We start from the raw sequence: 23,161 nt of genomic DNA on the forward strand, positions 1-23,161 counted from the left end.
TTAGGCTGTTATTGTTTTAAATGTCACATGCTCAGAAGTCATGTGACCAGAAAGGACTATTGCCTACAACTGTAGATTTCCTCCTAAGGGCAAAAGTCCCAAGTGGAAGCCACCGCTGGGCAATTAGAAAAGATTATTAGCTTGGGATGTCAACCACTCAGGATTGTTGCTCAGCTGATGTCAGACACTAGTTACTTTCACTGCTACACTCACAGATCCTTAGGCAGCAGATGTCCTTGCTGCACAGAAGGAAGAAATGACATTAATTAATGAAGGAAATATATGCACACACTAAATACACAAAAATGTGAACTATTTCCATTACACATTTTTGACTAAGAGTTGCACAATTTTGTTATTATTCCCTTTCCTCTCTCACACTATATAAAAGTTGCAAACTATTCTGGTTTTAAAATTAATGCCTAGTTTTGGAGGGGTTAAATTTTTTTTTTAAACTTTGAAAGAAGGATTTAGGAATGTCATCTTAATATTAGATTATTACTAGTCAGCAGAAATTGTAATTGTCTATTTAAATAAAGTTCAAAATTAACTTTACAACAAAAAGTAGGAAATCTATGGATAACATTTTTTGCCCATCAATTGTCCTTGAACATAATATTTGCCCAACAAGGATTAAGGGTTGCAAGTATGTGGAATAAATCAACACAAGTAGCTTTTGAAACCATGATATATCACGGCATTTCTGAAAGAATTGAACATTTTAAGAAAAATGTTAAAAGTATTAAAAGCATACAAGGAGAATATAGGAAAAAGGAATTTAAGAGTAGCAGACTCAGGTGTGGAGCTAACACTATGGACCAAATGTACATATGTTTCTGCATTTGATTCAATGATTTTTTTTTTCTGAGCTTGCTTCTGTCAAGTGCCTTTGGATGTTTTTCTATGTTAAAGGGCTTCTATAATCTAAGTTGTTGTGTTTTGTAAACTGACAAGTTTTAAATTTTAGTTGTATTTTCATTTTATATGAAATTTAGCTGTTCTAAAAATGATAAATCCATAGGGAAAATCTTCTTTGATTTTCTTATTAATGATATATCATATGTACACACCCAATTTCTTATTTTATTGATTCCTTTTACATTTCACCTTCCCAGATGTCTCTACAGGTGATTCTTAGACAGTGAATTACAACGTGCAACAATTAACACACCTACAGCATGCCACCGTGGAAATTTTCTGCCCCAAGAAGCATGTAGTCCTGCAGGGCAGGCAAGCTCTGTTCAATCTGAGTCCATATGCCACCTCAGTACTCTGCTAACATGCAAAGAATCCGTTATATGGGAACACAGCCAAAGTATTTAACTGAGTATCTAAGTAACGAAAAATCTGAACATTCATTTTGCAATTTCATAAATGCCGACATTAAATTTATCTACCAACAATCACGAAATATCATGTCCTGATTCATGTTTTTCAAGTATATTAAATGCTATTGACTCATGGAATGCAAGACAAACTTATTTACTCAAACTGGCATAGGAGGTACCAGACAACAGTGTGCAAAGTAATTGCAGTGATAAGAGTGGCTTACTACAGTTGACCTCAAAGATGCTTGTTTTCATATGATGATTAGAAACTCTCATGGGATATATTTCATTTCAAAGAATGTACTGTCAGTACAAGTTTGACAAAGTTGTGATGGGCGAATGGCCTCTTTTGTGCTGTAAACTTCTAACAGTCCGGCATGGAATGCTCCTGGAGAAGATGGGGTGAAGGAGGTTTGAAATTTATGTAGATGTGGAAATAGGCTTGTAGAGGATTAAGATAGGGAGGCCAACTAGGAGAATAGTAAGAGGGGCTGTGCCTCAAAAAACAATGACTTACACTCAAGGACATTTTACTCTCATTATGCCACCACAATCCCAATATCTGATGTACAAACTGCAAATTGGGCTATAAAACATAAATCAATTAATACTTGGAACTTCTTTGATGTAGAAGATAGAGATGTGCTGCTGACGATAGAGAAATTAACTAAGGTTAGGCTCAGAGCAAGGTCTTCTAAAATGGAAAAGTGAAGGGAGGAAACCTAATTATATGTTATACTTAATGAGAATGTCCTTATAAGGTTTTCTCCTACAAGGCGATGGCTAAAACCAATTTGTACATGAAAGGTGAATGAATGAGGGAAAAAAAGAGATGCATAAGCTCCATCTTACTTCCATAGTCTATTCCATGTGGGGGAGTTTAATTTCGGAATAGAAAACCTGCAAGTATGAGTTTCACAAACATCTTGCAGGTTTAAATCTTTTTTTCATTCATTTGGGGATGTGGACATTGCTAGCACTGCTGGCATTCTTTGTCTGTCCCTAATTGCCCTTGGGAAAGTGGTGATGAGCTGCCTTCTTAAATCACTGCAGTACACGTGACTTATGTGGCTGTTCCAGTTAGGTTTCTGGTCAAAGGTGACACCTGTTATGTTAATGGTAGGGGTTCAGCCAAGGCAATGCTGTTGAATGTCAAGTGGAGATGGTCAGACTCTCTTGTTTTGGAGATAGTCATTCCCCAGCACTTCTCTGGTGTAAATGTTACCTGTCATGCATCAGCTCAAGCCCAAATGTGGTTCCAGTCTTACTGCATGCAAGCACAGGCAACTTCATTATTGGAAGGGTTGCAAATGGAATTGAGCACTGTGCAATCATCAGCAAACAATCTGACCTTATGATGGAGGGAAAGTTAATTGATGAAGCAGCTGAACATGCTTGGGCTTAGGACACTGCACTGAGGAATTCCTGCAGCAATGTCCTAGGACTGAGATGGTTGGCCTCTAGCAACCATCACCACCTTCCTTTGTGCTTGGTATGACTCCAGCCAGTGGAGAATGTCCCAATGTCCCATCCCCCCAGAACCCTCTCTTCTCATACCTTTTCCTATCACCCCAACCCAATTCCTATTAACTTCAATATTACTAGGACTCCTTGATGGCACACTTGGTCAAATGTTAATGGTAGTAACTCTCAAGTCATCTCTGAAATTCAGGTCTTTTGTCCATTTTAGGCCAATGGTGTAATGAGGTCTGAAGCCAAGTAGTTCTGGCTGAACCCAAATTGCGCAAGTTATTGTTGAATAAGTGCCACTGGATAGCACTGCCGACGATGCTTTCCATCACTTTGCTGATGATTGAGGGCAGCTTGAAAGTCAGTAACTGGCTGGATTGGATTTGTCCCCTGCACAAAACATATTTCTTAGGCTCTCTTCCCCTACCCTTTGCTATAATCAAAGGTAAAAAAGGTTCTTCCATTTTATCTGGCATATACCTACATAATATTTCTCCTGGAGCAGCAGTGCAGAACTTCAGCATTACAGCTGGATTGTTGTGAGAGCCCATTAATATTGTTGTATCCAATGTGTTTGAAAAGCAGTTCTCCCAGTGTCCTAGCAACATACCTCCTTCAACGACAATTAAAAATAAATTAACTCATAATATATATGATTTTCTGTTTGTGGGACCTTAAAATACTTAAATGGGCTGCTACAGTTGTTTATATAACAGTGACTACACCTGAAAAGTAATGCATGTCTGCAGAATGTAATAAAGTACATAAATGCATTTCTCTGATATACTTACTTCTGACATAACTGACTGAAAAGTATTCTTGGAACCAATGGTCCTTTTCCTGCTTCTTTCATACTATGAAGGAATAAATACACAGCTGAGGTCAAAGATCCAGGGCTAGGCAGTATTATCATCAATGGATCCTGCACATAAATGAAAAAGAACAATATGAGAGTGTTATAGCACTACTTTCATTCTTACCTGCATTGTAAATTACAAGTATTTAAGAGTAATGTCAAATCATTTTTCTTTGATTATAGTGGGATGGAGAACATAATATGAGAAGTAGTACTTTCAGCCCTTTGAGCCTGCTCTGCCATTTGATATAATCATGGCTGACCTTATACTTCAGTTACACCTTCTTGCAAGATCGCAAAATCTCTTATTTCCCTTAGCATCCAACAAATGAGCATTCAGAGCTCTCTGGGGTAGAGGATTCCAAAGATCCACAGTGAAGGAATTTTTCCTCATCTCAGTCCCCTTATTCTGAGACTGTGGTACCTAGTTCCATAGCCAGGGGAAACATCCTCTCACCATCTAATGTAAGAGTACGGATTAGTGTACAGTTTACTGTAACTTGACCAAACTTAAGAATCGACCAAATTTCACGTAACTGCATGTTTCTCATAACTGAAAAACTTTTCAAAGCAAAATAATGCAGAGACGGAGGGAGGGCTGGGTGGACACACAGAGATGGAGGGAGAGGGCCGGGCGGAGAGGCAGGGATGGAGGGAGAGGGCCAGGCGGACACCCAGAGGTGGAGGGAGAGGGCCGGGCGGGCACGCAGAAACTTCCAAATGCTGCAAGCTGTTTATCACAAATAAGGAAGATCCTGGGCAGGAACGAACCTTGAATTGTTACATAAAACAAAAACATCTCCAGACCATGGCATGTCCAGCTTTGAGATTCATGGATGATTAACAAACTACTGAAAGAGAGGAACTGGAAACAACTCTCGCTGGAATGTGCAAATTAATTAGTGTGAAAGAAATGAGAACAGCTGGACTAGACAGCCATTATGAACAGCTTACCAGCAGGCGTGATGAGCAGCTCTAAGCATAAACAACTGATAACAGACAAACACAAACAATTAAGCCCCTGAAAGTTACCTTGAAGGCCAAGATAGGATGTTTCAAGGGAATTGTGGTATTAATTATAGGAATAGCATAAGGTAAGAGAAGAGGATATAACAGGCTGATTGATCAAGGATAGAAAGTATATGCAATGTCTCTAGAAGCTCATGGAACATGGATAACATGAGGCTGGTTTTACCCCATGGTTGAGGCAAAGAACTGGATATTCCATTTGGGCATTTTGTATTCAGGAGAACATTTTTAAGGACAATAATGCTCAATCAATATATCACCCAGGTCCACCCCTAATGAAGAGTATAAAAGTGTTGTAAGAAGATACTCAGGGTTGCAGCTCACAGAACTTTTACAGCACAGGAGGTCGTCATTGAACCCATCATGTTTGCGCAAGCTTTCCAAATTCACCTAGTGCCATTCCCCCTCCTCCTCCCCGTAATGCCGCACATTCTTCCTTTTCAGATAATGATCCAATTCCTACTGGAATTCCTCAATTGAAGACTTTTGTCAATTAAAAAGCTACACTGAGTTGATGGTGAACTGACCACTTGTTTGAGTTTGTATGAAGTGGGTTATAATCCTAGCCCTTTTTTGGGACTATTCCGGATCAGGCGTACTCCTCAGATGATCACTCTTACTTAAAATTGAGAAGATAGGCCTCAGACACTTAAATGGGTCTGGAGAACTGATCCCACCCTCCCAGAAAGAAAGGAACCATCAGAAAATATTACTGTCCTCCATCAAAACAAACAAGAACATGTTTATATCTCATTGGACCAATGAAATCAACAAAATATTTCTGCATTGAGTAGGCATTACTGAAATCAATAGTGGTGGCTTAATAAGTGATGACTTATTAATTAAATGGCATGGGTTACAATTAGCCATGTATGTTTTATATACTTCAAGCATGCAGGGCCATCAATATAAAGGAGTTAAATTGCAGAATGCTGTTCTGGCACCAAAATGTGCTTGACCTATACCCTCATGAGCTTCTTTTACAAGCTGTTCTCATTTTGACTCGGGGGTACTTCTTGGTTTCCTCGAGGGCAACTTAACTAGTACAATATCAGTAGAGGATTTATAGTAAAAGTACTTCGATGGATATCCTGGTGGATTTCTTTTATTGGGTTTAATAGACAAATCAGTTCCCCAACACAAAAACAAAAATACCTGGAAAAACTCAGCAGGTCTGGCAGCATGTGCGGAGAGGAACACAGTTAACATTTCGAGTCCGAATGACCCTTCAACAGAACTAAGTAAAAATAGAAGAGAGGTGAAATATAAGCTGGTTTAAGGGGGGGTGGGGGGGGGGGTGGGACAAGCAGAGCTGGATAGAGGGCCAGTGGTAGGTGGAGATAACCAAAAGATGTCACAGACAAAAGGACAAAGAGGTGTTGAAGGTGGTGATATTATCTAAGGAATGTGCTAAATAAGGGTAGAAAGCAGGACAAGCAAGGTACAGCTAGCCCTAGTTGGGGTGGGGTGGGGTGAAGGAATCAAAAAAGGCTAAAAGGTAGAGATAAAACAATGGATGGAAATACATTTAAAAATAATGGAAGTAGGTGGGAAAAGAAAATTCTATATAAATTATTGGAAAAAAAATGGGGGAATCGGAAAGGGGGTGGGGATGGAGGAGAGAGTTCATGATCTAAAATTGTTGAACTCAATATTCAGTCCGGAAGGCTGTAAAGTGCCTAGTCAGAAGATGAGGTACTGTTCCTCCAGTTTGCATTGAGCTTCACTGGAACAATGCAGCAGGCCAAGGACGGACATGTGGACATGAGAGCAGGGTGGAGTGTTGAAATGGCAAGCGACAGGGAGGTCTGGATGATGCTTGCGGACAGACCAAAGGTGTCCTGCAAAGCGGTCACCCAGTCTGCGTTTGGTCTCTCCAATGTAGAGGAAACCGCATTGGGAGCGACGAATGCAGTAGACTAAATTGAAGGAAGTGCAAGTGAAATGCTGCTTCACTTGAAAGGAGTGTTTGGGTCCTTGGACGGTGAGGAGAGGGGAAGTAAAGGGGCAAGTGTTGCACCTTCTGCGGTTGCATGGGAAGGTGCCGTGGGAGGGGGTTGAGGTGTAGGGGGTGATGGAGGAGTGGACCAGGGTGTCCCAGAGGGTCCCTGCAGAATGCTGCCGGGGGGGGTGAAGGGAAGATGTGTTTGGTGGTGGCATCATGCTGGAGTTGGCGGAAATGGCGGAGGATGATCCTTTGAATGCGGAGGCTGGTGGGGTGATAAGTGAGGACAAGGGGGGCCCTATCATGTTTCTGGGAGGGAGAGGGAGATGTGAGGGCAGATGCGCGGGAGATGGGCCGGACACAGTTGAGGGCCCTGTCAACCACCGTGGGTGGAAAACCTCGGTTAAGGAAGAAGGAAGACATGTCAGAGGAACTGTTTTTGAAAGTGGCATCATCAGAACAGATGCGACGGAGGCGAAGGAACTGAGAGAATGGGATGGAGTCCTTACAGGAAGCGGGGTGTGAGGAGCCGTAGTTGAGGTAGCTGTGGGAGTCAGTAGGCTTGTAATGGATATTAGTGGACAGTCTATCACCAGAAATTGAGACAGAGAGGTCAAGGAAGGGAAGGGAAGTGTCAGAGATGGACCATGTGAAAATGATGGAGGGGTGGAAATTGGAAGCAAAATTAATAAATTTTTCCAGGTCCCGACGAGAGCATGAAGCAGCACCGAAGTAATCATCAATATACCGGAGAAAGAGTTGTGGGAGGGGGCCGGAGTAGGACTGGAACAAGGAATGTTCCACATACCCCATAAAGAGACAGGCTTAGCTGGGGCCCATGCAGGTATCCATAGCCACACCTTTTATTTGGAGGAAGTGAGAGGAGTTTAAGGAGAAATTGTTCAGTGTGAGAACAAGTTCAGCCAGACGGAGGAGAGTAGTGGTGGATGGGGATTGTTCGGGCCTTTGTTCGAGGAAGAAGCGGAGAGCCATCAGACCATCCCTGTGAGGGATGGAGGTGTAGAGGGATTGGACGTCCACGGTGAAGAGGAGGCGGTTGGGGCCAGGGAACTGGAAATTGTTGATATGATGTAGGGTGTCAGAGGAATCACGGATGTAGGTGGGAAGGGACTGGACGAGGAGAGAGAGAATGGAGTCAAGATAGCAAGAAATGAGTTCCGTGGGGCAGGAACAGGCTGACACAATCGGTCTGCCGGGACAGTCCTGTTTGTGGATTTTGGGTAGGAGGTAGAAGCGGGCCGTTCGAGGTTGGGAGACTATGAGGCTGGAAGCTGTGGAAGGAAGATCTCCAGAGGAGATGAGGTCAGTAACAGTCCTGGAAACAATGGCTTGATGTTCAGTGGTGGGGTCATGGTCCAGGGGGAGGTAGGAGGAAGTGTCTGCGAGTTGACACTCAGCCTCCGCGAGGTAGAGATCAGTGCGCCAGACAACAACAGCACCACCCTTGTCAGCGGGTTTGATGGCAAAGTCAGGGTTGGACCTGAGAGAACGGAGTGCAGCAAGTTCAGAGAGAGACAGGTTAGATCAGTTCCCCATCCCGATTAGCTGCCCTTTTTGCCCATGTGATAACATTAACTTTGGCAGGCCCCTCTCAAGGAGGTGTCATGTAGACTGAATGGTTCGACTGTTCTTCTGCGAGACTGTTGCTATTTGAGTGCCAGTGATATGCCCGTTTAGATGAATAATCTGACAATTTTGTTTTCTCGTCCTCAAACAGAGAATGTCCTCCCAAAATAACTTATGATTTATGGGTTTACCCCTATGATTGATAAAGCCTGCCTGTTCCCAGAACACTTAAGTCCTGGTTGTATCCTCGTTTACAATACTCACTATCTGTACAGATCAATGTGGGTTTATTAAGGTCTGCCTTTTCCAAAATATACCATAGTGCTGCTGCTTCAGCATACTGTGTTGTCTTATGGCCAAGCTGTATGAATAGTAATTCTTCCGGTAAAAAGAATAGGAGTCTCGAAAAGTCCCTACTACTTTCCCCATCCCAGCTGAGGATTATTGGGATGTCCCGTTTTTAGTCATCAGTGATGACCCATCACAGTAAATAATCTGATGGCGTTTTGTAAGTGGTCTCATAAGCACTTGCTTAATTCCCTCCCCCATATCAGCATCCTCCATGACGGTGGGGGGTGCTCTAAGCCCATGTCTGAGGATAGGAATTTAAAAATGAGTGTAGAATCATTCCGAAATGATGCCCCTTTATCATATCAGATCTGGGTAGCTTTTTTCTCTTTAGAAGCCATCCTCAGTACTGATCTCAAATCTGGTATCTCAGTATAGATGGTAGTGGGTTGTTTCCCTTGAACAGGTCATGCCTTAATGAGGCATTGAACTACCATTGTCATGATTCTCTTTTTTAAATGTGCCTTCTCTCAACATTGGAAAAATTATAAGGCTTGAACTGAAAAAGCATAATGTGAATCTCATTATATAAAAACAGCAGCTGCCACTTTAGGTGACATCCTCATGTGAATATTGAGGGGCACTTGTAAGTCCCTTTGCTTAGGTCTACAGCCTTCTGTACAGCATGGCATAATGCTGCGGTTTGGAGTAATCATCTGGTGAAAAAAGTGAATGGTCCATTCACCACCTCGTCCACCCTAACACACAGGGTTGTTGAGAGTTCAGCAAAGGTTGGTGTAAAAGATCTAACAAAGTTCAGGAATCCTAAACGTGCTTATATATTTCGTATCCCCTTGCCCTGAGGATTAGCTTCAATAGTGCCATGGGCTCTGATGGCTCCATCGGTATCAAAACCTTCTATTTCGAAGACCAACTGCCTGACCTTGTGGACTTTTTGGGATAGGATTATTTGCTTTAATAAAGCAATTGTTTGAGTTTCCTAAAAGAGAGGCTTGGCCAATTCCAACAGCGTTTGCCATTTTGTCATGATCTAACCTTGGTTAGGATTTAAACTGATCTTTATAAGAAATTTCTAAACCTCAATGTGAAATCAAGGGAGTTCTGATCTACAAGGCCGGATCAGGGACTTGTTGTCTCTAGATACTTAAATCTGTGTCTTGGTATCACTGTCAGTAAAACACTCCTTCTATACTTAGTAATCTAAGGGATACATTTTAGATATAAAGATAAGTATAGGTTTCTGTATCAACTCAGGCCCCATGTTGGCACCAGCTGAAGTGGATTATAACCCTAGTCCATTTTTGGGACTATTCCGGATCAGGTGCACTCCTCAGATGATCACTCTCACTTAAGGATGAGAAAGACAGGCCTCACAGATGCTTAAATGGGACTGAAGAACTGATCTAACTCTCCCTGAAGGAAAGGAACCACCAGGGAATATTACCTCCACCAGATGGCCCTTTTAACAAATTTTAGCTAGATTATAACAACCCAGATATTATAAAGGTCTTGGCATCTTTCCTCAACAATGTGCCTACAAACAAACCAGAACACAGCAGCAAGCCAAACACCATCTCAACACTCCGCCCACAACCAGGTGTTGTAGGAAGTGCATCAAGAATGGATTCAGATCTGAAATAAGTTCAAAAAGACTTATGTTTCCACCCACATCCTGAGTTCATGAAGACCACTCTATTCAGAATCATTGGCGGTTGAAAGAATTGCAAAATGTCAGAAAATGCTGGCAATCCTCAGCAGGACAGTCAGCATCTGTCAAGAGAGAAACAAGTTAACGTTTCAGGTCGATGACCAATAGCCCACCTTTCCATGCAAGCATAGCAGATGCAACACTTGCCTTTTTACCTCATTTCTCCTCACCATTCAAAGCCCAAAACATTCCTCCAGGTGAAACAACAAATTACATGTCCTTCTTTTAATTGATTGGGTAATTGCTTTGTGGAACACCTTGCTCAGTGCACAAGCATGACCCATAGCTTCCTGTCACCTGACATTTTAATTCTCCTTGCTCTCTTGTTGACCCCTCTGACCTTGGCCTCCTGCAATGTTCCAATGAAGTTCACCATAAGCTTGAGGAACAGCACCTTATGTTATGATTAGACACTTTACAGCTTTCAGATTCAACAATTAGTTCAACAACTTCAGACTGTAACCTTTGCCCCCTTCAGTTTCCTGTTCCTTAAAGGTTTTAGTTTTGGTTTCATTTTTCACTTGTTTCTGTTTCTGGATGACAGCTGTTCATTATTCTGCCATTCACACCTCCTCTGGACATATCTTTTGTTTCTTTACTTATTCCTTTACCTTTGGCCTTTCACCACCAACTATTTTGTCACTTAAGCTTCCCTGTCTTCCACTCTATCACAGACCTTCCTTTTTGTTCTTTGTCCCTCCCCACTTTCACTTGCTTAAAACCTATTACATTTCTAACTTCTCCCAGCTCTGATGAAAAGGCAATGACCTGAAACATTAACTCTGTTTCTCTATCCACAGATGCTACCTGGTCTGCTGAGTATTTCCAGTATTTCTTATTTTAATTTCAGATTTCCAGTGTACATAGTACTTTGCTTTTGTAAACTATTGTCAGTTGACATTGAGAGCCCCTGGGTGGTGCCACCTGACAATGTCATACATTGTCTCCTGATTTGTGGCTCCAGAAACATGGCTTGTTGGCACTGACTTGGATCTTTTGCTATAGGAAAGAGTGTGTGACAAAACCGAGCCCAAGACATGCACAATAAGGTTGCACCAAGGATCCAGTGCAGTTTGATTGTGATGAGCTAGCTAGTTTTCCACTGGCTCTTTTTATGAATTTTCTCCTGAATAGCACAGAATATCCTCGTTAGTTTGTACCAAGACAGACATTTTTCATGGCCATCATTGATTATTCTCAGCTGTTTTGAAAATTGGATTTTAAAAATACAAACATTTAAAATGTTTAAAATTGCTTCCTACTTTATAGACAAGGCTTGTCCAACTCCCAGCCTGCAGGACACAACCCAGCTCTTAAAGTCTCCGTATCCGCCCCGTGGGATCACTGTTCAAATTACCGCAAGTTGCATGAAAGATCTACAAGGATCTGTTCCTCCAATCAGAGACCGAATCTCTCCCGCATTTGCGGCTCATAGGCTCACTGGTGAGCCTATCAGCAGCAAATTCAGGAAAAAATCAGTCTCTGATTGAACGAGCAGCGAGTAGTGTGAAGGTGAATGGCTGCTCCCTCGTTTTTAGAGTGCACGTTGTCTCCTGGCCTCCTGCACAGGCACCGGCTGAAGGAGCAACGGGCCAAGATGGCAGAGCAAGTGGAGAGGCCACGAGGAAAAGCAGAGTGCGAGAGAAGAAACCAAGGGATCAGGAGAGGATCCGTAAGCAGAGCGCCACGCAGGAAGTGACAATGTCCGGCAACTGGGGAAGCCCAGGAGCAGCTGGAGGTCGGGTAGGTTCAGGAGCGGTCAGAGGTCGGGTAAGCCCAGGAGTGGCCAGAGGACCCCCTCCCCAAAAAACTATCCACAAAGCAGGTTGGGGCAGGAGGAAAATCCAGGCTGAAAGGCAACCCAAGTCTGACCCCTGCTTTTGTATGAATTCTTTGGAGGCCAGCATGGAATGTGCGCCACCAGAAGCGAATGCAAGGTCGGTGTTTGTTAAACCCAACTCCGTAACTAAGGCCTGGTCCCTACCCCTTCTATGGTGACCCTGGGGCCTAGTCTGTCTCTCTCTAGCTCTGCTTAAGTGAAAAGGAAAAAATAAAAGGTTTTATTAGTGAACTTTGCAACTTGGCACATTTTAATGGGCATTTTTATTAATTATTTTTTAAAAAATTTATGCTTTGACATTGATATTTTTGAAATTCATACTTAATGTTGTATTAAACCCGATATTACCGAAATTTGATCGTTGACCCCTTGAATGAGAAAAAAATGAAATGTGGCCCTCCAACCCGAAAAGGTTGGACAAGCCTGCTGTAGGCTAACAAACTAATGTGAAAAAAGATTAAGATTCCACAAATGAAGGATGCAACTTGTAGATTTTTAAAAATTCATTTACGGGATGTGGGCATCACTGGCTTGGTCAGCATTTATTGCCCATCCCTAATTGCCCTTGAGCAGGTGGTGGTGAGCTGCTTTCTTGAACCACTGCAGTTCCTGTGGTGTAGGTACATCTACAGTGCTGTTATGGTGGGAGTTACAGGATTTTGACCCAGCAACAGCGAAGGAACGGCGATATAATTCCAAGTCAGGAAGGTGAGTGGCTCGGAGAGGAACTTCCAGGTGGTGGTGTTCCCATCTATCTGCTGCATTTGTCCTAGATAGCAGCGGTCGTGGGTTTGGAAGGTGCTGCCTAAGGAGTCTTGATGAGTTTCTGTAGTGCTTCTTGTAGATGGTACACACTGCTGCCACTGTTGGTTGGTGGTGGAAGGAGCGATTGTTTGTGGAAGGGGTGCCAATCAAGCGGACTGCTTTGTCCTGAATGGTGTCAAGCTTCTTGAGTATTGTGGGAGCTGCACTCAACCAGGCAAGTAGGGAGTATTCCATCACACTCCTGACTTGTGCCTTGCAGATGGTGGACAGACTTTGGGGAGTCAGGGGGTAAGTTACTCGCCGCAGGATTCCTAGCTGCTGGCCTGTTCTTGTAGCCACAGTATTTATATGGCTAGTCCAGTTCAGTTTCTGGTCAATGGTAACCCCCAGGATGTTGATAGTGGGGGATTCAGTGATGGTAATGTCATTAAATGAAGGTAATTCTGTTCCTGGCTGAGGGGAAACAAGCTCTGACATATACAATGGTTTTGATACAGCATTAGGATCAAAGGTAATTAGGTCCCAATTGATGATGCACACCAATGTCAATAAAAGGTCGCTAGGTGCTTCACACCATGTCCCTTCCCCAGAACTGTGAATCTAGCTTAATTCAACTTTTTAGCAATCTGTGCCCAATATTCAAAAGTGATATGTAGTACAGCAAGTTTATCCACTTACCAAATTTGACTCTGTGGGTGGACAGATCTTCAGCTTTGTCCCCTTTTCCTTCATCTCATGCATAAAGTCACCAAGTAAATGGGTTTGAGCCACGTTCTGAAAAAATGAACAAAATTCATGTGATAAAATATACAACAGGTGTGAATAAGAAGAAACTCAACTGACCTATCCGGGAACCAAAAGATTTTAAACCTTTGCTAAGTTTAATTTTACACTTTCCAGTTAGTTTGCATAGCTTCCAGTTCTAGGAATTGTTCCTGATATGAAGTAGATCAGAGTGAAATATTCTAAGTAATAGAAATATACGACCTTTTGATACAGTGATTCTAAACTTTCTCTGGAAACAAATTTTGGCTCCCTTCAACACAAAGTGTTTTGTGCATTTTCTGCCTCTCATTCCTTATGCTAAATTCTGCACCAAATAAAGAACATAAGAACCCTAAGAAATAGGAGAAGACCATAGGTCCCATCGAGCTTGCTCCACCATTCAATACAATCATAGTTGAACTTCTGCCTAAACTCCACTTCCTGCCTACTCCAGATATCCCTTGATTCTCTGAGGGCAAAAATTTGTTTATCTCAGCCTTAAATTTGATTGAATTTTTTGAGGAAATAACAAGGAAGGTTGATGAGGGTAGTGCAGTTGATGTGGCTCACATGGATTTTAGCAAGGCTTTCGACAAGGTCCCAACATGGCAGACTGGTTAAAAAAAAGTGGCTCAGTGGCAGGAAACAAAGGATAATTGCTGATGGTTGTTTTTGCGACTGGAAGACTGTTTCTAGTGGGATCCTGCAGGGTGCAGGACTAGGTCCTCGGCTTTTTGTGGTATATATTAATGATTTGGATGTAAATGTAGGAGGAACTATCAAAAAGTTTGCAGATGACACAAAAATTGGCTGCATGATAAGATAGCGAGGAGGATCGCTGTAGACTACAGGAAGATATCAATGGATTGATCAGGTAGGCAGAAAAGTGGCAAATGGAATCAACCCAGAGAAGTGTGAGGTGATGCATTTGGGAAGGTAAGGTCTAACAAGGCAAAGGATTACACAATAAATGGGAAGGACACTGAGAGGGATAGAGGAAGTGAGACACCTTGGAGTGAATGTCCAAAGATCCCTGAAGGTAGCAGGACAGGTTGATAAAATGGTTAAGGCGGCAAATGGAATTTTTTAATTTATTAGCTGAGGCATAGGATATAAGAGCAAGGAGGTTATGCTGGAACTATATAAAACATTAGTTAGGCCACAACTTGAGTACAGTTCTGGTCACCTTATTACAGAAAGGATGTAATTGTATTAGAGAGGGTACAGAGGAGATTTACGAGGATGTTGGCAGGACTAGAAAATTGCAGCTATGAGGAAAGATTGGATAGGCTGGGGTTGTTCGCTTTGGAACAGAGGAGGGTAAGGGGAGATTTGATTGAGACGTACAAAATTGTGAAGGGTCTGGATAGAGTGCATGGGAAGGGCATTTTAACAGAGAGGTCAGTGTCTAGGGGGGCATAGATTTAAAGTGATTGGTAGAAGGATTAGAGGGGAGAGGGTTCACCAAGATGGTTGTGGTAGTCTGGAACTCATTGCCTGAAAGGGTAGTAGAGGCAGAACTCATCAACTTATTTGAAAGGTGTCTGGCTATGCACCTCAAGGCTACAACCAAATACTGGAAAATTGGATTAAGGCTGGGTGGCTCATTTTTTGGCTGGTGCAGACACGATGGGCCAAGTGGCCTCTTTCTGTGCCGTAAACCTTCTATAATTCTACGAAATATATTCAATTATGGTGCATCCACAACCCTCTGGGATAGAGAATTCCAAAGATTCGCAACCCTTTGATTAAGAAATTTCTCATTTCACGCTCTGAAGAGTCATACAGACTCGAAATGTTAACTCTGTTTCTCTCTCCACAGATGCTCCCAGACCTGCTGAGTTTTTCCAGCATTTTCTGTTTTTATTTCAGATTTCCAGCATTTGAAGTACTTTGCTTTTATTCTCCTCATTTCAATCCTAAATGATCAGCCCCTTATCCTCAAACTGTGCCCCTTTTTTCTACATTCCCAAGTCAGGGGAAGCAACCGCTCAGGATCTATCCTGTCAGGCCCCTTCATAATCTTGAATGTTTAAATGAGATCACCTCTCATTCTTCTAAACTCCAGAGAATACAGACCCTATTTACTCAGCCTTTCATCACAGGACAATCCTCTCATCCTAGGCGCCAATCTAGTGAACATTCATTGTACTGCCTCAAATGCAAGTATATCCTTTCTTAAATATGGAAACCAAAACTGCACACAGTATTCTAGGTGTGGTCTCACCAAAGCCCCATAAAATTCTTGTAATCCCCTTGCAATAAAGGTCAACATGCCATTTGTTTTCAAAATTGTTTGCTGCACCCGCTTGCTAACTTTTCATATTCCTTGTACAAGCACAAAGTTTCAAGCCTTCTAAAAAATATTCTGCATTTCTATTCATATGGCCAAAATGAATAACCTCATATTTCCCCACATTATTCTCCATCTGCCACCTTGTTGCCCACTCACTTAGCTTGTCTATATCTCTTTGCAGCCTCTTCGTGTCCTCCACATGGCTTGCATTCTCACCTAGCTTTGTATTGCTAGCAAACCTGTATACTTTACTCTCTGTCTAAGTCATTAATATAGGTTGTGAATAACTGAGGCCCGAGCACTGATCCATGTGGCATTCCACTGATCAGTTTGCCACCTTGAAAATGCCCTGTTTATCCCTACTCTGCACTTCCTGCCTGTTAAGCAATCCTCTACCCATGCTAATACATCACCACCAACTCCATGAGCCCTTATCTTGTGTATTCGTCTTTTGTGTGGCACCTTATCAAATACCTTTTGGAAATCCAAGTATACATCATCTATTGGTTCCCCTTTGCTAGTTACATCCTCAAAAAACTCTAATAAATTTGTCAAAAAGGATTTCCCTTTAGTAAAACCATGTTGACTTGTTCTATTCATGCTAAATTTTCTACATAAATCATTAAGACTTCCTTAATAATAGATTCCAGCACTTTCCTGATGGCTGATGTCAGGCTAACTGGTCTGTAGTTCCCAGTTTTCTCTCTCCCTCCCTTCTTGAAAAGTGGTGTTACTCCAGATGCTCACTGGTGCAGAGATAATGAAATGGAAGTAAAAAACAGAAGTGAACAAACTAGGAACATAGAGAAGAGGGAAATATTTTGTTTCAGTTTCTTACTTGCATAACAGCATTAAAGAAGCAAGTGTTTCCTAAATTGCATAGTCCTTTGACTGGAACAGCCACGTGTTTTCCTCTCACAGTTTCACTGCTATCTGAATTTTCATCTCGAACCTTCATCGATTTAGAATATGAACCTATAAAAAGAGTCAAAGATAAGTCTCACAAAAATTGGCAATATTTTGTACTTTGGTATTATTAAATACGTGTTTAACGTGTTTATGTGGACAACAGACACATTTACTATTCAAAAACATTTCAAACATACTTCAAATTTTCTTTTGTTTAAAATAATACACAAGGATTTATCCCACCAATCCCCTGCCTTAAATTTGTCACACTTACATACTATAGAACTGTATTTTACATTCTGATCTGCTTGAAGTCAAATATACAGAAATCCTGAACTATGTTCAGAATATACAGCAGCTAATCTGTCTACTAAATTAAATGTTTTTACATTTGAAACTGTAGGGTTTGAAACAGCTATGAGAATCAAGAACTGGAATGCAGAATTGGCAATGACACAAACAGGAGGAACAACATCAACAAGATATGGATATGGTTCCATCCACAGACTTTCATGTTTCTAGATTCTAATGAGGCAGTTTATTTAAGACACAACCAAATCAAGCACCTGATTAAGCACTTCAAAAGCCTCTGCAACTATACCATAGTTGAAGCAGCCAACAACAGGGAGTTTGGAGGTGTACTTGTGGACAGATGGCAAAGTGGCGCTTTAATCTGTGTTTGGGTGCTCCAGTATGGAGGAAATGCAATGTGAACTGTTATGATATGGCAGGTGGTAATTGCCGAGCTGACCAGATCCCAAAGAGAAACTCCATCTGAACAGTCTGGCATTCTGGTTTCGAAACTTTTACAGAAATCTAAAAGGTTTGCGGTCTGTATAAATAGTCATTTCTGAAGAATTACTTGCAACATAAACCTTGAAATGCTGCAATGCTAACACCAGACCTTGAGTCTCTTTTCTGATGGTTGAGTATCTTTTCTAATGTACATTCAGCTTCTGTGAAAAATATCCTGTCAGCTTTTCAATTCCTGTTTCATTTTCTTGTAACAACACAGCACCAATACTACATTACTTGCATCAATAGCCAACTTAAACTGCTTGGCATAATTAGGTGCTGCCAAAACTTGTGTAGTAATCAACACAGTTTTTAAACTGTCAAATGCATTCTGACACTCATGTCCATTGAAATTTCTTGTTCCTTTTTAGTAGTTCAGTCAATGGAGCAATCACACTGCAAAAACTTGGTACAAACTTCCAATAAAACCCACTCATGCCTAGAAATCTCAAAACTTCCCGTTTTGTTGTAGGCACTGGGAAATTCATGATGACTCTTACTGTCACATCTCGTGGGGCCACCTGACCATATCCAACAGCATGGCCTAGATATATAACTTGCACTTTCACAAATTCATTCTTAGCGAAGTTCACCACCAAATTTGCTTCTTGCAGTTGATCAAACAGTTCTTTTAGATGTTGTAAATGCTCCTCCCACGTTTGACTGAAAACTCCCAAGTCGTGAATATGAACAGCACAATTGCTCAGTCCTGCAATTACTTTGTTTGTTAGTCTTTGAAATGTTGCAGGTGCATTCTTCATACCAAATGGCATAAATCTGAACTGATGTAGCCCATCTGGCGTTATAAAAACTGATATCTCTTTCGCTTTTTCCGATAAGGGTACTTGCCAATAACCTCGCAGCAAGCCATTCTTTGTGATAAACTCCGATTGTCCCACTTTCTCAATGCAATCTTCCAGCCGTGGAATAGGAAATGGATCTGCTTTCGCCACTGCGTTCACTTTTCTATAATACACACACAACTTGTGTGTTCTGTCCGGTTTCAGTACCATCATGATGGGTGAACTCCAGTTACTGCAACTAGACTCTATGGTGTAATTCTGAAGCATGAATTCAGTTTCTATTTGCACTTGGGGTAATTTTACTGGATTTAATCTATAAGGATGTTGCCTTATTGAAATTGAATCCCCCACATCTACGTCATGTATAGCCAAATTTGTTTTCCCCAGCTTACTTGCACAAATAGCTTTGAGTGACTGCCATATCTTTTTCAAATCATTTTGACACTTGTCTGGAAGGTAACTCAGTATCACATTTAGATTCTTAAGCACGTTCTCACTGTCCAAATTAATCAGAGGAACGTCAATTTCAGAATCCTTCATTTCTATCTCCTTTTCCTTATCTACCACTACTAATACCTCATTTTGGTTATCTTCCCTATCAAAGTACTTTTTAAGCATATTTACATGACACACACTCTAGCTCTTTCTTCTATCTGGAGTATTTATCAAATAATTTACTTCACTCAATTTCTTTTCAACCCAGTAAGGCCCACTAAACTTTGCCTTTCATGGTTTACCTGACACTGGCAACAAGACCTTTCCTCCAGCAACAAATCTATGAGCCTGTGCTCTCTTATCTGCACTTGTCTTCATCTCTTCTGTGATATCTTTAAATGTTCCCTAGCTAATTCACATGCTCTGTTCAATCTTTCTCTGAATTTTGTCTTATAATCCAGGAGAGTAGTTTCCGAACTTTGACCCACTAGCTTCTCCTGAATCAGCTTGGCTGGTCCCCTTACTTCATGACCACAGATTAATTCAAGAGGGCTAAACCCTGTTAATTTGTTAGGGCATCCCTAATAGCAAACAACAAGGATGGAATCTCTCGATCTCAGTCCTGTGGGTAGTCTTGACTATATGCTCTTATCATAGTCTTTAAAGTTTCATGCCATCTCTCCAAAGCAGCTTGTGATTCAGGGTGATAGGCTGAGGGCTTAAACTGCTTTATTCCTAGGCTGTTCATTACTTCCTTAAGCAGATGTGACATGAAATTCGAACCCTGATCCGACTGTATTTCTTTTGGTAACCTATATCTTGTAAAGAATTTAGTCAACTCCTCTGCAATCCTCTTTACTGTAATATTTCATAAAGGTATTGCTTCCGGAAATCTAGTGACATGTCCATGAATTGTCAGCAAATACTGATTTCCACTTTTGGTTTTAGGAAGGGGCCCTTCACAATCAATCAGGACCCTGGTAAAAGGTTCCTCACATGCTGGAATCAGAATTAAAGGTGCAGGTTTAATTACTGCTTGAGGCTTCCCTATCACCTGATATGTGTGACATGTTCGTCAGAATTTGACTACATCTTTACGCAGTCCAGGCCGATAGGAATGTTTTTGTATTTTAGCATGAGTTTTCCTAATTCCTAATTGTCCAGCTATTGGAATTTCATGAAACACTCTTAATATTTCATTTCTATATCCAGATGGTATTACTATTTGATGTACTACCGCCCACTTTTCATCTGCCAGAGCATGAGGAGTTCTCCATTTCCTCATTAACACATTATTTTTAAAGTAATAACACTCTGGAATACATTCTGCCTCTGTTTCAGAATAAGCTGTCTGGTATAACTGCTTTATTTGTGAATACTTCTGCTGTAACTGTACTAATTTCACTGAGCTAAATACTTCAGCATCATCTCTCCAACCTTCTCTTCCTGAACAATCTTTTCAAAGGCAGATCAGCTAACTGGATGTCAGCATTCTTCCCCTGTCTTTTAGATTCTTCCTCCTCTTGTTTCAACCGTGAGTTTATGATCTCATTACTACACAATCTGGAAACAATTCAGGATGCTCTTTCTGCAAGACCTCTGGTGATTGCGTCGCCACAGGCTGCTTGACTACAGTAGGCATCACCAACATTTGTAACCCAACCAAATTATTTCCTCGAATAAATTGAACCCCTGAAGTGGGCAATTTTTCCACTACCCCAACATACACCTCACCTACTGTTTTCAACCTTTTTAACTTTACCTTACACAATAGAATATGTTTAGTTTCTCCATGATTTCCACTTTATTAATGCTCTTTCCTCAAAAACGCCTCTGGACAACAAATAGCACCATCCCATAACATTAAGCACTGACTAGCCCCTGTGTCCCTTAAAATTTTGATATCTTTGCCTGCTCCAACCTGTACACATGGACAGACTTTCCCATTACATATAAAATCTTAAAAAATCTCTGTAGTCTGCCTTCGACATTCCCTTGGGTAACTTGTGAACGTATTCCCACTTCTTTAGCTACTACCTGTCCCTTCTTTACTACTTGCACAAAAGCAACTGGTTTTCCATGTAACCTCCAACACTTGACTTTGTGTCCAACCTTATTACAATGGAAACATTTAAGTCTTCAAGTGTCACTTCCACCCTCAGCACCTTCCTTTCTGATCTGAGGGGAAATTTCCTGAGAATTCCCAGTTGTCCCTTCGCTTCCCTGACTATCTGCCTTTCATCTTCCCACTTTCTATCCTTCTAGGATTTAAAGGGGTGATGGAAAAAGGGTTTTGATCTATGGACCAGCTCATAATCATCAGCTATCTCTGCTGCTTGCCTAGCTGTTTTAACCCTCTGTTCTTCGCCATAGGTTCTAACTATCGAAGTAAGTAAATCTTTAAATTCTTCCAAAAGAATTACTTCGCTTAGAGCTTCATATGTTGTCTCTACTTTTAATGCCCGTATCCAACTGTAAAAATTACTTTGTTTTACTCTCTCAATATCAATACCAGTCTGTCCAGGCTGTTTCCTTACATTCTCAAATTTCTGCCTGTATCCCTCAGGAACCAACTCATATGCACTCAGAATAGCCTTTTTTTTACTACATCATAATCCACAGATACTTCTTTTGACAGCAATGCATATATCTCACGAGCTCTACCTACGAACGCACTCTGTAAAAGCAATGTCCAGATTTCTTGCGGCCATTTCATTTGCTTAGCTATCTTCTCAAATGAAATAAAGAAAGCCTTTACATCCCTTTCCACAAACTTTGGAAGAGCCTGGACAAATTTAAATATCTCCCCACTAGGATTTGGGTTGAAGGTGGTCATTTCACCATCAGAATCTTCCTCATCATCTGAGGTCTCTTTTTTAAAGCCATGTCTTTTAAGCTGGCATTCTCTTTCTCATTCCTTTTCTCTTTCCTCCCTTGCTAACTTTTCCATTTCCAATTCCCTTTCCTGTCTTGTCTCTCTCCTGCTTTTCTGCTTGATCCCTTTGAAATGCTCGTTGTCTTTCTTTTTCTTTCGCATCCAATTCAAATATTTTCATTTGCAACTGAACCTTGGCCAATTCAAATAACTCACCCTTTGCAGATTGCGGTCTCTCTAGTATCCCTTCCATTTTTAAATGCTGCGCTATTACTTCAACTACATCTGCTTTCCTCGCCCCTGCAGTTAATCCTATCCACCAGCTCTGTTAACTGAGCCTTAGTTACTTTTTGTAAACCAGTCAGGGTTACATCTTCCACTCCCAGAAAAGCCTTTGCAATTGCTAAAGCCATGTTCGCAATCTAACCACTTTAAAATCCCTCAACACCAACTCCTGAATTCAGTGTTCTTCTCGCACTCGCGGCCTTTAGATTCACCAGCTCCAAGCCAATCAAGGATTTTTTTTTTAAAATCCCACAAAGAGCCCCCAATTTTGTTATGCTATGGCAGGTGGTAACTGCTGGGCTGACCAAATCCCAAAGGGAAACTTGGTCAAGGTATCACAACAATTTGCAATTCGTATTTATTACGAGAAGGTATGTGTACTGAAATCAGAAGTAAATATTCCACTACCACTTTTGGAGATTTTAAATATTAAATTAAAACATTTATTAGCAAAAGAAAATAAAACTTAAACACACACAAGGCTACAGTTTCACAGTTAAATTTAGTCGTACAACATTTCACAAAAAAAATTCTACTTAGCTAGACTCACAAATAAACACCTTTTCCAGGCAACAATCCATATAGATTCTTAATCTATAAACAAAATCCAGTAATATTACTGCAAGGCATCCACTGTTGCTATAGGGAAGGTATTGCATAGGCTTCTCTCTCCCTCTCACTCGATAATGGAAATCCAAGGCGTGTAACAAAACATTGCCTTCTGGAACAAACAAACACTTCTCTGGTAAAGGCAAAATACTGCGGATGCTGGAAATCTGAAACAAAAACAAAAAATGCAGGAAAGACTCAGCAGGTCTGGCAGCATCTGTAGAGAGAAAGATAGAGTTAACGTTAATTCTGTCTTTCTCTCCACAGATGCTGTCAGACCTGCTGAGTCTTACCTGCATTTTTTGTTTTTGAAACACTTCTCTGGGTTGGCTAGAGGCTGCTTACATCACCGGTCTGTGCTTGCACAGCACACTCTTCAAGATCTCACATGGCAAAGCCCCTAATATAGCTTTCAATCTTTCCTTAACTATGTTTTTTCCCTTTCATCTTTAAACCCATTGTTCTTAAACTTTTTTTGGAAGTTACCTTTCCCAGAATATAAAATCTTTCCTGTTGTCTTTATGGGCACTACTTTCGGGAAAAATAAACTTA

At 41.2% G+C, this 23,161-nt stretch overlaps 1 protein-coding gene across 9 annotated transcripts in view; it reads right to left on the bottom strand.

The window, feature by feature from the left end:
• Positions 1-23,161, bottom strand: part of usp45 (ubiquitin specific peptidase 45) — a 191,370-nt gene that overhangs the window by 91,384 nt on the left and 76,825 nt on the right. For all 9 annotated transcript variants that reach the window (XR_013576634.1, XM_078542307.1, XM_078542308.1 and 6 more), the window contains 3 exons: positions 16,737-16,873; positions 13,516-13,611; positions 3,590-3,720 (listed from right to left, as the gene is read on the bottom strand). Coding sequence is in view for 8 of the 9 variants with exons in the window: in XM_078542307.1 (XP_078398433.1) it covers positions 3,590-3,720; positions 13,516-13,611; positions 16,737-16,873 (364 nt within the window). In the remaining variant the exon portion in view is untranslated. The remainder of the gene's footprint in view (positions 1-3,589; positions 3,721-13,515; positions 13,612-16,736; positions 16,874-23,161) is intronic.

This window comes from Cetorhinus maximus, chromosome 5 (genome assembly GCF_964194155.1).
Source record: "Cetorhinus maximus chromosome 5, sCetMax3.hap1.1, whole genome shotgun sequence".
NCBI lineage: Eukaryota > Metazoa > Chordata > Chondrichthyes > Lamniformes > Cetorhinidae > Cetorhinus > Cetorhinus maximus.